We start from the raw sequence: 13,780 nt of genomic DNA on the forward strand, positions 1-13,780 counted from the left end.
CAAGCATGCTTAGAACAAGCACGGTAACTAAGTGGATATAAATGAGAAAATGGAGCTACAGAAAACCAATATAGATGCTCAAACTTTAATGAGAATTTACAATCCCAAACAATATGAAGTTCCCCCTATCCTTCTCCATAATCCTTCATAGTTACCCAAGAACAGCCCGCAATCATTTTTAAATCAAGTTTAGGGTGAATTGGGACAAGTGGGAATAAAAAAGAGTAGTCTCACATGAAGCTAAATGCGACAGTATGAAAAAATACAACCCGACCCAACCCAAGAAACTCCCTTGGTAGACCTGCAGTGACGGAGCCAAGATTTATACATAAGGGGGGGAGGCTTATACATAAGGGATCGGGCCAGTTTCAAATTTTAAAGGGGATTGGGTCCAATTGAGTTGGGCCTATTAAGGAGTTTGGCCCACCCAACTCAACAGGGCAGCTGCCTCCCTTACGCTACATGTAGCTCCACCCCTGTACACCCGATTTATGAATCATGGGTTTTCAAGAACAAAAACCCAACCCAAGATTGTTTCTCGGGTAGTGTAGGACTGTAGGGTTCTTCAAAACATGACCCGCTCGACCCAAGTTGCGACCCTCCCTAAATCCCAGGGCAATCCCAATGAATGCCAAGTTTGTTGCATCCAAACAGACCTCAATGCACGTCATTTACTGCGGTTACGAGGCATAACTTGTGGGCCCAACAAACTCAACAATCGCTGGATCCATCATTGGATTGCCAGCAGAGATGATCCACCGTTGACCATTTTGCTTGATGTCAATCTATGGTAGATACTGTAAAGGAGAGAAGTCCTCATATAAAAAAATCCTCAGCTATAGTCTACTAATGAAAAATTTGTTATTTAATTAAAACCCTCCAAATTGCACTGAAAAAGACAAAGGTCGGGAAAAAATAAGGAATCTTGAGGAAATGTATGCTAACCACCGGCCTAACTGCCAAAACCATTTTAGAGGGTATCTTGAAGCATCCAACAAATAGTATAGTTATATGGGATTTGCTAGGGACCATCGCAGATGGTAGGGAGCTGCCATCTCATATGAATTAAATGAATGAGACAAAAATCTGAGCCTATGTGGCTGCTTTCTCATGCAACAGCTGGTCCGCAAAATACCTCTGCTATGGTCCCTAGAAGCGGTCAAGCGGGAGCTGTAACGCGTGGAAGGCCCCACTCAATATCTCTCACCAACCAGAGGAGCACGAAAATCACGAGAAAGACGATGTTGATTGATCCAACGGCTGGTAAAAACTTTCCTGGCGAGATATAGAGAATCACGAAGATCACGATGTCACGTGTTTTGTCATCCTCACCCAAGAAAACATTTTCCTAATACATGCAGTCATCAAATTCACCCAAAATACACCTCAAAATCACTAATATTGCCATCAAGCGTGCATCACGCAATTTTGCCTCTTGTTTAGGTTTCAATCCAACGGTTAGGATCATCTGATCAGAACATTTTAGCCCTAATAAGGGTGGGACCACCACCATACGGTAGGCTTAAGGCCCGTCTGCTTAGCATTTCTATTTCAGAAAATTCGGGCTCTCTCGTTGAGGGTATAAAACTTTGTCGCTTTCAGCACATGCAAAACGCCAGACAATAACCAAAGAGTGGGTAGGAAAAATTAATAATAACTAAAAAAGGACGTAATGTTTTCGCCCCCACTTCAGGATAATGCGCCTCCTTGTGGACAGCCTTCAACGCTTTTTGACGTCAAAGACTCAAATCTCACATTATCAGTGGGGCGCATAATCCTCTACAGGGGAGGCGAAAATATCATCACCCTTAAAAAAAATGAGAAAGAGATAAAAACGGCACTTTGGACAAAGATCCATCGTCTCTCTCTCTCTCTCTCTCTCTCTCTCTCTCTCTCTTCATTCCACTTCATGGCGATATCTCTGCAATTTTGCCGATTCTCGACCCGGCCGGAACTCCATCTGCCGGAAAATCCAGCCGGAATCCGATTAGGATGCCGGAAAAATTTCTCCGTCCGGTGCGGTGGCAGCGACTCTGCCGCTCCGGCCGTGGAATCGGATTTTGATGCGAAAACGTTTCGCAAAAACCTAACGAGAAGCAAGAATTACAATCGCAGGGGTTTCGGACATAAAGAAGAAACCCTAGAACTCATGAATCGGGAGTACACAAGTAGGTTCTTTGATTCCTCGATGAAATTATTGTTCAATTGATTCTTGAATTCTCCATTGATTCGTTGTTTTTGCTCGGTAAAGACCCTAGAACTCATGTTTTTCTTCTAGAATTCAAATGATTCTGAATTCTCCATTGATTCGATGTTTTTGCTAGATAAAAACCCTAGAACTCATGTTTTTGTTCGGTAAAAACCCTAGAACTCATGTTTTTGCTCGGTGGAAGGTTTGAATTATTCATTTTCCTTTTGCGGAATTTGAGTTCCAGGTTTCATTTGCTTCTTTTTTTTGAGGAAATTTATCGAAATTAAGGGGAATTGAGTTAGGTCGATGTTAGAATTTGGTTTGTAATTTTGGTTTCGGTTTGGAGATTTTTAGGTGATGTGATAAAGACATTGAAGGAGAACGGATACGAGTATACATGGGGTAATGTTAGAGTGAGATTAGCACAGGCATACGGGTTTTGCTGGGGCGTGGAACGAGCTGTGCAGATTGCCTATGAAGCGAGGAAGCAATTTCCAGAAGAGAAGATTTGGATTACGAATGAAATTATTCACAATCCGACTGTTAACGAGGTTTGGTGAATCTAATCCCTACTTTGTTTGTTGCATGGAGCTTTTTTTCACCTTTTAGTTTGTGAAATGTTATCAGCACAACCATATTTTGATATTTGCGCAAACCCAGCTGTTTTTTCTTCTTAAATTGGCTTGTGAGAGCATTTTGGGAAATTTAATAAACTTTTAAGAGCTCTTTATATACTAAAAGACAAGATGGTTTGTGAAAATATCAAAATATGGTATTTTCTGTGATATTCGATGCCTATCAGCATGTGTATGTGTAAACTTTCGTGTGATTGATTCGTATGTGTGAAACAACTAGTTACTCTAAAAGCTTAAGCTGTTAGAGTTGGTGTTATTTAATCATTTATACTTTAACAGTATGATTCTGGGAAAATCTTACAGGCTAGAGGGAAAAAAAAAACTTTGGGCACTGTTGAACTATTGTTAACTGTGTAGGCAATTACTATTCATAAAATAAAAATGAATAGAAAAAAGTTGGGTGGGAAGTGGGAACTTAGAAGTGTTAAGAACTGCATTCTTTTCTAATCGAGAATTGCGTATTTTTTTTTTCCATTTTAGTGATGATGTGTGATGTAATTTTGATCTGGAGAGCATTTAGAAGTCAGATCCTGCAACTAATATGTGTTCCCTAGTGCACTCCTAACCGTGAACCCTTTGAAGGCTAACCTTTATTCTGGCTCTACTTCCGTTCCTCTGCTCACTTCTCCTTTCAAGCTTTTGCAAACTTCATTTTAATTCCTCCTACGTAAAGAGTTAGGAAATTGTTATATTTGAGAATCAGATTTCAGAAATGATTTTTGGTGCCATACTAAAAGCAAGAACCACACTGTTCCATATTTTGGGAGGGTAGTCATTTTCCTTCACTTAATTAATACTTGTAGGGAAGAGGGTTGTCATTCTGTTAAGATGAAGCATTACCTGTAAGCTTATGATGTATTTCCAAAATCACTGGCTAAAACCTCCCCAAGTCATTGACTTGCACGAGTTGATGAGTTGACTCGGTTTTGACTATTAGCAAACTCATTTGACTCACTTGAGTCAATAAAAAACTCGCAGCTTCAATTGTTGACTCAGCTAAGTTGACTCGGTTTAACCTTTGGGAGTTCCCACCAGTATCACGCTAACGAAAGAAGTAGTGCACGATATCTGCTCGGCAAGCTTTATGCTTTATCTCGGTAGGCGGAGCTCTCTAACCCCCGTGTTAAGCAAATACCCAAAAGAGATTTGTGCTTACCGGCTTCATATGATTCAGGACCTATTTGGAACTAACCTAACCAAGAACATTATTCAACAGGCCAAATGATTGAATACAGTTTTGAAACCGCACATGTGCGTGAATAGATCCCAGTAAATATATCTTCCTTTCTGGACATTGTGGGGTACCCGATGAAGGGCTTTTTCTTTAGCTGTATAGGAACACTTTTTAGTATGTATCCTGTAATTCGCACTTTGGATACCGTTTTTTTGATGTTTAGAGCTAGATTTATTGAGTGGGACACATTGCTCGAACAATGCTGAGCAAATCGTCTCTAAATTCCTGGCTATTTTATGTGTCCCAAATTCCAAAGAAAGGTGTCGCCCAGGTCCTTGGAGGTTGGCACATATTATAGTCTGTGGATAACACTCGTGACATGTATAATGAAAGGATTTCTCTATCTCAAATGTTCCCAGATATAATGAATGAGCAACTTACTTGCTAAGATTGGGATCCATATCAAGTTACAGCATATATGCTAGCTACATGTGGTTATGGGTCGACCAAGGTGTGCTATAGAATGGTCCCCTTAAAGATGGATTTCTTTTGCCTTCGAAGGCCCCATATTCAAGATACCATGACAAGTCAATGCTATCACTGGACAGTAGGTAAGTAGGATAGACTCCATTAATCTTCAATTTCAACTGGGTTGCTTGAAATGTTATTAGTATCTGCACCTTGTAGTAACATATATTTAAGTATTGAATCAACCACTCGCTACAGATATGGAGACAATTTCGTCATGGTGGTCAGTAATACTATGATTGCATACACGATACAGCAACACAATCTGTTTATTTTCTTGAAAATTGTTTTTTTTTTCTGCTTATTTTCATATGAAGAATTTAAGTGTGTATCAAATTGACTGGTACATTATTAAATTGTTAACCGAACTTGCTTTCTTACAGATTCGCATACTCTGGTGTGCTTAGTTGAATCTTCAAGGCCCATGAATATATTGGAAGTCCGTGATATTTTTATGAATTTTCATAGCTCAGGGTTCATAATTGAGATATTTAATTAAGTGCCTCTGTATCATTTAGTTTATACCTATGAAGTTATTTTATATTTTAAATTTGTAGAGGTTGACGGAGATGGGAGTGCAGAATATTCCCATTGCGGATGGGAAGAAACAATTTGATCTTGTCGAAAAGGGTGATGTAGTGGTTTTGCCTGCTTTTGGAGCTGCTGTAGATGAGATGTTGACGTTGAGTGAAAAGAACGTACAAATAGTCGACACAACTTGCCCGTGGGTGTCTAAGGTACATTAATCAATGAAGTTTTTGCTCACTATCAACATTGGTGAGTGGGGCATCAGAAATACATATGGTAATGAAATTATACTCAATAAAAAAAAGGGCCAGGATTATCACGAGGTTTATTATATGTAAATAAACATTGGTAATTGTGATTGTAACCACTAATTGTTTTGGAAAATGGGGTGTTGTGGCAGGTAATCAAACAAAAGCTTTAAAATAGACTCGGAAAATGGGGTGGCATATTATAGCCCACATAAAATATGAAAGAACAAACATTTTATAAAGTAAGGGCATTGAGAAAGCAAAAGTAAATTCTATTGTTATATGAGTGTACCTTGAGAAGGCGGCCTTGGATCCTGGTGCTGGAAAGAGGAATCATTGTATAGTGAGAGAAAATCATGGGTAGGTTTTTTTCCCTGTAATCACATGATAACCCAGTAACTTCAAATCAAATATTGTTTCGCTTCACAACACCATAACTAAATAAAATAGGAGAAATATTAAGTGAAAAACGCTCACTTTTTAATTAATGGATACCTTCGGTTCTAAACGGTCTAGGTTGAGGAAGCTCCATACACCCAAAAGAAATTTTCTTTTCTTTTTCCTCCCTCTTAATTCCGAGTCTCAGCTTCTTGGTATTTCCAAATCGCCGAATATCCGAATCTCTTTTTTCCAGGGAAATGAAGAGGATTTTAATCCGAGGCTGAAAATTCGAAAATCTCTGCTTACTCTCACTACCCTGATCGAAATAGCCAATTGAATTTTGCAACACTTTGACCGAAATTCGCTCTATAAATGCAGCAAAACTGAAAACTTCTAAATTCCTCAAATTCTCTTCCTTTTTGCGAATTTCGTGAGTCCCGGTGACAAAATCTGAGATAAGAACCTGAATTCTAACCCTGTAGACAAACCTGAATGTGAAATCGGTTCAAAGAGATCTTCGGACCTCAATCTGGAAAAACTTCTCCAAAATGAATGCAAGGGGTAAACCAATTGAGGTGAATTCACCTTATCCAATTCAAGATTTTAGATGCTTTATAACTCAATCCACATTCATCTTCTTACACCGAAAAGTATCACAAATGAAAATTTTGATTTGAAGCTTCGGATAAGTTTGATTTGAAGCAAACAAGAAGAAAATAAAGAAAAAATAGGAACAAAATAAAATCCTAACTCACTTTCGTAGGAATCACGATTGCACTTAGCACGTGCAACAAGCCTTTAAACGCCTAGGTTACCCTAGTGGACGAGTTGTGTCTCGTGAGTGTTGGCAGTGAATATGCACACAAAATTCTGGAAAAAAACTTTTCTTTTCAAATCCCACTATAGAGTAAAGCCAAAAATTTCTAATCCTGTTTCTTTAATATATTGCTCAAAATAGAAGAACAAGAATACCCCCATACTAAAACTTTGCATTATATCCCAAGTTGGAAAAATTAGAAAAATATTTTAATCAAGGAATCCTCTTTTGAATTTGTCCTACTTTGCTCCCTTAAACTTGCCTCTAATGTAATCGGACCATAAAAGAAATTTGATTTTTGAAACTTAATAGAAAAATTGCAATCTTATATGGTCCACCATCCTTTACACTTTTCCATTACTTTCTAAGAATAGAACTCACTTTTGTAATCCTCTACTGCTTTTGGCGTGAATGACATGCAGGGCATGCACCAGACACCCAGGCTACTAAGCAGTGTCCGACTAATCTTTGATTTGCATATATCATAGACATTGATGCATATGAGTTCAAGCTTTACTTTTGATTACGTGCAATGCTTTGATTTATTAAGCTTTCTAATTGACCCATGTATGGAGTTTTCAGTCAGTTGCTCTCAAGCCAGATGGCTTTAAGGAACTAGGCATAAAAACCCTTCAGACTTAATAGCTCAAGTCAAAAAGGCTACAAATCAAAACTATAATCAAAAGGTAAACTTTCTAAAAATATATTTTTTTTCAACCTTTCTTTCCCTTTTCACCATACCATATAAAAAGCAAGTTTCTATTTCTATTTCTTATTCAAATCCTTTTAAAAGAAAGATTCCAAAAGAAAAACAAAACTAAGAAAGGAAAGTATTCTTTCTAATTTTTCAAATTCCAAAATTAAAATATCCACTAACTTTCTTTCTTAAAATAGGAACACAACTTTCCTTTTAAGAATACCAAGTTCTTTCTAATTTGAGAAAAATACCAAAAACAAAAGGAAAATAAAATTTCTAACTTTAACTATAGAAAAGATTAGAAAAGAAAGTTTCCAAAAATAACCCAGTAACTTCAAATCAAATATTCTTTCGCTTCACAACACCATAACTAAATAAAATAGGAGAAATATTAAGTGAAAAACGCTCACGTTTTAATTAATGGATACCTTCGGTTCTAAACGGTCTAGGTTGAGGAAGCTCCATACACCCAAAAGAAATTTTCTTTTCTTTTTCCTCCCTCTTAATTCCGAGTCTCAGCTTCTTGGTATTTCCAAATCGCCGAATATCCGAATCTCTTTTTTCCAGGGAAATGAAGAGGATTTTAATCCGAGGCTGAAAATTCGAAAATCTCTGCTTACTCTCACTACCCTGATCGAAATAGCCAATTGAATTTTGCAACACTTTGACCGAAATTCGCTCTCTAAATGCAGCAAAACTGAAACTTCTAAATTCCTCAAATTCTCTTCCTTTTTGCGAATTTCGTGAGTCCCGGTGACAAAATCTGAGATAAGAACCTGAATTCTAACCCTGTAGACAAACCTGAATGTGAAATCGGTTCAAAGAGATCTTCGGACCTCAATCTGGAAAAACTTCTCCAAAATGAATGCAAGGGGTAAACCAATTGAGGTGAATTCACCTTATCCAATTCAAGATTTTAGATGCTTTATAACTCAATCCACATTCATCTTCTTACACCGAAAAGTATCACAAATGAAAATTTTGATTTGAAGCTTCGGATAAGTTTGATTTGAAGCAAACAAGAAGAAAATAAAGAAAAAATAGGAACAAAATAAAATCCTAACTCACTTTCGTAGGAATCACGATTGCACTTAGCACGTGCAACAAGCCTTTAAACGCCTAGATTACCCTAGTGGACGAGTTGTGTCTCGTGAGTGTTGGCAGTGAATATGCACACAAAATTCTGGAAAAAAACTTTTCTTTTCAAATCCCACTATAGAGTAAAGCCAAAAATTTCTAATCCTGTTTCTTTAATATATTGCTCAAAATAGAAGAACAAGAATACCCCCATACTAAAACTTTGCATTATATCCCAAGTTGGAAAAATTAGAAAAATATTTTAATCAAGGAATCCTCTTTTGAATTTGTCCTACTTTGCTCCCTTAAACTTGCCTCTAATGTAATCGGACCATAAAAGAAATTTGATTTTTGAAACTTAATAGAAAAATTGCAATCTTATATGGTCCACCATCCTTTACACTTTTCCATTACTTTCTAAGAATAGAACTCACTTTTGTAATCCTCTACTGCTTTTGGCGTGAATGACATGCAGGGCATGCACCAGACACCCAGGCTACTAAGCAGTGTCCGACTAATCTTTGATTTGCATATATCATAGACATTGATGCATATGAGTTCAAGCTTTACTTTTGATTACGTGCAATGCTTTGATTTATTAAGCTTTCTAATTGACCCATGTATGGAGTTTTCAGTCAGTTGCTCTCAAGCCAGATGGCTTTAAGGAACTAGGCATAAAAACCCTTCAGACTTAATAGCTCAAGTCAAAAAGGCTACAAATCAAAACTATAATCAAAAGGTAAACTTTCTAAAAATATATTTTTTTTCAACCTTTCTTTCCCTTTTCACCATACCATATAAAAAGCAAGTTTCTATTTCTATTTCTTATTCAAATCCTTTTAAAAGAAAGATTCCAAAAGAAAAACAAAACTAAGAAAGGAAAGTATTCTTTCTAATTTTTCAAATTCCAAAATTAAAATATCCACTAACTTTCTTTCTTAAAATAGGAACACAACTTTCCTTTTAAGAATACCAAGTTCTTTCTAATTTGAGAAAAATACCAAAAACAAAAGGAAAATAAAATTTCTAACTTTAACTATAGAAAAGATTAGAAAAGAAAGTTTCCAAAAATAACCCAGTAACTTCAAATCAAATATTCTTTCGCTTCACAACACCATAACTAAATAAAATAGGAGAAATATTAAGTGAAAAACGCTCACGTTTTAATTAATGGATACCTTCGGTTCTAAACGGTCTAGGTTGAGGAAGCTCCATACACCCAAAAGAAATTTTCTTTTCTTTTTCCTCCCTCTTAATTCCGAGTCTCAGCTTCTTGGTATTTCCAAATCGCCGAATATCCGAATCTCTTTTTTCCAGGGAAATGAAGAGGATTTTAATCCGAGGCTGAAAATTCGAAAATCTCTGCTTACTCTCACTACCCTGATCGAAATAGCCAATTGAATTTTGCAACACTTTGACCGAAATTCGCTCTCTAAATGCAGCAAAACTGAAACTTCTAAATTCCTCAAATTCTCTTCCTTTTTGCGAATTTCGTGAGTCCCGGTGACAAAATCTGAGATAAGAACCTGAATTCTAACCCTGTAGACAAACCTGAATGTGAAATCGGTTCAAAGAGATCTTCGGACCTCAATCTGGAAAAACTTCTCCAAAATGAATGCAAGGGGTAAACCAATTGAGGTGAATTCACCTTATCCAATTCAAGATTTTAGATGCTTTATAACTCAATCCACATTCATCTTCTTACACCGAAAAGTATCACAAATGAAAATTTTGATTTGAAGCTTTGGATAAGTTTATTCACTCTGTTAAAAAAAAATGTAAAAGCAAAAAAGTGTTAGAGAAATGTGAAAGAAATGTAAAAACAAAGAAGTGTAGAGGAAGTGTAAAAGAAAGTGAAAGCAACAAAGAAGTGTAAAAAACAAAGAAATGTAAAAGCCTTCTGAAAGTAAAAGCTTTCTGAATTGGGTAATGTGAAACAACCAGTTACTCCAAAAGCTTAAGCTGTTGGAGAAGGCGTTATTTATTCGTTTATACTTTAACACTCCCCCTCATGTGTGGTCCCCCTCTTTCTTTGGGTTGGCCTACATGTGGCCCCTCTATTGGGTTTGGCCATTGCATGTGGATTTCTGCTATCGAGGAGGTTTGAACCCAGGCATTTTGCTCTGATGCCATGTGAAACAACCAGTTACTCCAAAAGCTTAAGCTGTTGGAGAAGGCATTATTTATTCGTTTATACTTTAACAGGTAAAATTAAAGAAAAGTAAAACAAATAAGTTTAAAAGAAATGTAAAGGCAAAGAAGTGTAAAAGCTATCTGAAATTCCCCATACAGTAACTATACTCCATGAGAAGAAGGGAAAAAACGAAGTGTAAAAGATTTTACAAAGGAGAAAAGAAAAGAAGTGTAAAAGCTTTTGAGACAGGGTTTTCCATTTGGTCTTTTCAGTAGTGGGAGAAAAAAAAAGAAAAAAAAAAGGAAAAGAGAGAAGCAGTAGAATAGATTACAAAGGAGAAAAAGAGGATACATGTATATAAAATTGGCAAGCATTCAGGGTTTGGATTCGATTTTCATTTGGGGTTTGATTTACCCATTCACAGAGGATACCAAGACTGATGATGTAGGAAAAGAGAGAGGCAGTAGAATAGATTACAGAGGAGAAAAAGAGGATACATGTATATAAAATTGGCAAGTATTCAGGGTTTGGGTATGATTTTCATTTGGGATTTGATTTACCCATTCACAGAGGATACCAAGACTGATGATGTAGGGAAGGGCAAAGACAGTTCCCAACTTCTTTGGGATCTTCACTTTAAATCGTCCTGTAAGCATTCATGAGGAAAAGGGAATCATGGGTTACCGCATCTGGGCTTTTGGGCTGCGATACATTGCTTTGGGTTTCCAGTGCACTCAGCAAGCAGATAGGCTAAAGCAAGCAGTATGGCAAACAAAATCAAAATTGAAAAATACGAAGCTACTGAAAGAAAAGCTCTACATGCTAACACAATGAATCACAGAAAGTGTATATTAATCTAAACTAACATAAAAATACATAAACTACTATTTTAAGACTAAAAAAATCAAAGCAAAATACCCGAGTTAAAATATGCTGGTGAAAGTTCCTCAATTACTCTCCCAAATACTCCAGAACAAATGGAGAAATCTACATTTGGTAATGAAATTATACTCAATCAGTGAAGTTTTTGCTCACTGTCATCATTGGTGAGTGGGGCATCAGAAATATATATAGATATCATCGTTGGGGCTTCTTCTTTGTCAGATTTCAAGTGAAATGTTTGTCAACTATCACCCTGTATTTTTGTATGTTTAGTGAGATAAATATATGGAAAACTGATCCCTAAAGCAACCAAAACACACCTTTAGATACATGCCCATATAAAAATGACCTTTCTATCCCCAAGACAATGCAAAACCCCAGTACTATAATTTATTGCTGGTGAATGGCACAAAGCTTGTAATGTGTATAACGAATATTAACAGATAAGATGCAGTAAGAAACGAACTCCTCCTAATATCGAGACAAATTCGTAATAGAAAATCATTGATTTGTTGTTGATGATTTTAGAAGGAAGAAAATCTGACGCCGAAGCGTCAAAATCAAGCAATTGAATCTAATAATGCAAAGTCTAGGAATGCAAAATTGCAAAGTGTTCTGAATTTGAGAAACTAAATCCTCAAAAATTTCAGAGTTATGATTTCAAGTGAATCAAATTACAAAAAAAAAAAAAAAAAAAAAAATCGTATACAGGAATTCGAAATTTTTCATAGAGAGAGCGAGAGAGAGATTCAGAAACATCCATTTGAAATAAAAAAAAAAGTGAGGAAAAACCAAATAGGAAATGAAATATTGATCGTCAAAAACACCAAATAGAAAGGAAAAAAAAACCTGGATTCTGCACGGTTGGTAGGAAATCCGTTGGATCTGCTTCACCTGAGTGTGGAGGGAGTTCGACTTTTGAGGATGAAAATGGGAAATCCATTCAAATCCAGTGCTCGGGTAGGGTTTCGACAGTCGGAGGGCTAGAATAGAAATCTCCGATTTTGAGAGAGAAAAATTCAGCTAAGCGAATGAAAACTAAAAACCCAGATGGGGAAACGAGAATAGAAACCTTTTCTGAACCTAAATTGCCAGCTCAACAGGTAGCAAAACTTAAGCGCCAAAACTTTCCTTTTAAGCGCCAGCTCAGCAACAACGGTTACAAACGGAAACGGTAAAATTTAACGGCAAAAAACTGTTAGACTTCTGTCCGTTGGATGTCTAATGGGCCATCGATGAACGGTCTTTAATACTCCGCGTGACAGAAACTTTCCTTTCACGCAAGTGCCAGCTCAGCTAAGAATCTGAAGCCCACACGCTCAAGTGGCTATGACAATCAACCGTCAACTGATGATGGCCCATCATAATTCTGATGATCCTAGCCCTTAAATTTGAAAAGATCCTATCTTGTAGATTCGAGGGTTAGGATCATACTATGGGTAGGGTTAGGATCAATCCTATGGAGAAGATTTTTGGGTGCACAATCTATTTACTTGGAGGCCCAATAAATGAAGGGTTTAGATCACCTAATTGTGTTGGCTCCACTGTAAATGCTATTAATTATTATGGCCCGTACACAAATGAGCCCGGGCACATACATTCTAGACCATAGGCCTTTTACAGTGACGTGGGCCCGCTACAGCATGCTGTATCCAATTTTAAATGATCTGACCCTTCCATTTCATCGGCTCTAGGATCGTTATCTATATTTTTTATTAGACCTGGCAAAAGGGTGGGTGGGGTCGGGTTGACCCGCGGGTTGCGGGTCAAAATGACCCGCATTCCTACAGGTCAGCAACTAGTGACCCATACCTGTGCGGGCGGGGCGGGTCGACCCGCATTTTTTTCCAAAACAGTGATTTTTTGGCTGGCGATAAATTCAATCCCTAATTTTCAAGATGGACGGTACAACCTACACCATAGGATGATCCAAACCGTCCATTTGATGGGCCACAACGTAAATAGATCGTGCCTCAACGGTTCGATCTATAGAAGTTTCCATATTGTGAGTCCCTCTTTAGATCGGAGGGTTAGAATCATCCTATGCTAATGATTTTTTAGGCACAACCTATTTACATTATGGCCCATCAAATGCACGGTTTGGAATTTGGATCATCCAAAGCATATATAACATTGGGGTCAGAGTTTCAAACTTTCAGTTCAAAGCACAACCTAATAACATTGGGGTCACGGTTTGGAATTTGGATCATCCAAAGCACAACCTATTTTCAGACTTTCAGCATATATAACAGTGGAATCTGAAAGTTTAAGAGTGGAATTTAGATCTATTTTCAAACTTTCAGCATATTATAATTTGGGTCAACCAGGGGGCACCCGCGGGTTGACCCGACCCGACCCGTGTTTTTGCGGGTTGGGTCACCCGTGGATTGATTTTGGTGGGTCACTAAAACCCCGACCCGTGCCCTCAAATTTGCCAGTGGGTTGGGTCGACCCGTGGGCATGGGTCGTGTTTGCCAGGTCTATTTTT

General features: G+C 37.4%; 1 protein-coding gene across 1 annotated transcript; it reads left to right on the plus strand.

Annotated features, from left to right (window-relative positions):
• Positions 1–1,851: 1,851 nt before the first annotated feature.
• Positions 1,852–5,394, plus strand: LOC143875535 (4-hydroxy-3-methylbut-2-enyl diphosphate reductase, chloroplastic-like). Its single transcript, XM_077377107.1, has 3 exons — positions 1,852–2,168; positions 2,546–2,742; positions 5,086–5,394. The coding sequence occupies exons 1-3, from the start codon at positions 1,910–1,912 to the stop codon at positions 5,272–5,274; spliced, it is 645 nt and encodes a 214-aa protein (XP_077233222.1). The 5' UTR covers positions 1,852–1,909; the 3' UTR covers positions 5,275–5,394.
• The last annotated feature ends 8,386 nt before the right edge of the window (positions 5,395–13,780 follow it).

Source organism: Tasmannia lanceolata, unplaced genomic scaffold, assembly GCF_043159265.1.
Source record: "Tasmannia lanceolata isolate RefF3 unplaced genomic scaffold, GAP_Taslan_0.1 ptg000004l, whole genome shotgun sequence".
Taxonomy (NCBI): domain Eukaryota; kingdom Viridiplantae; phylum Streptophyta; class Magnoliopsida; order Canellales; family Winteraceae; genus Tasmannia; species Tasmannia lanceolata.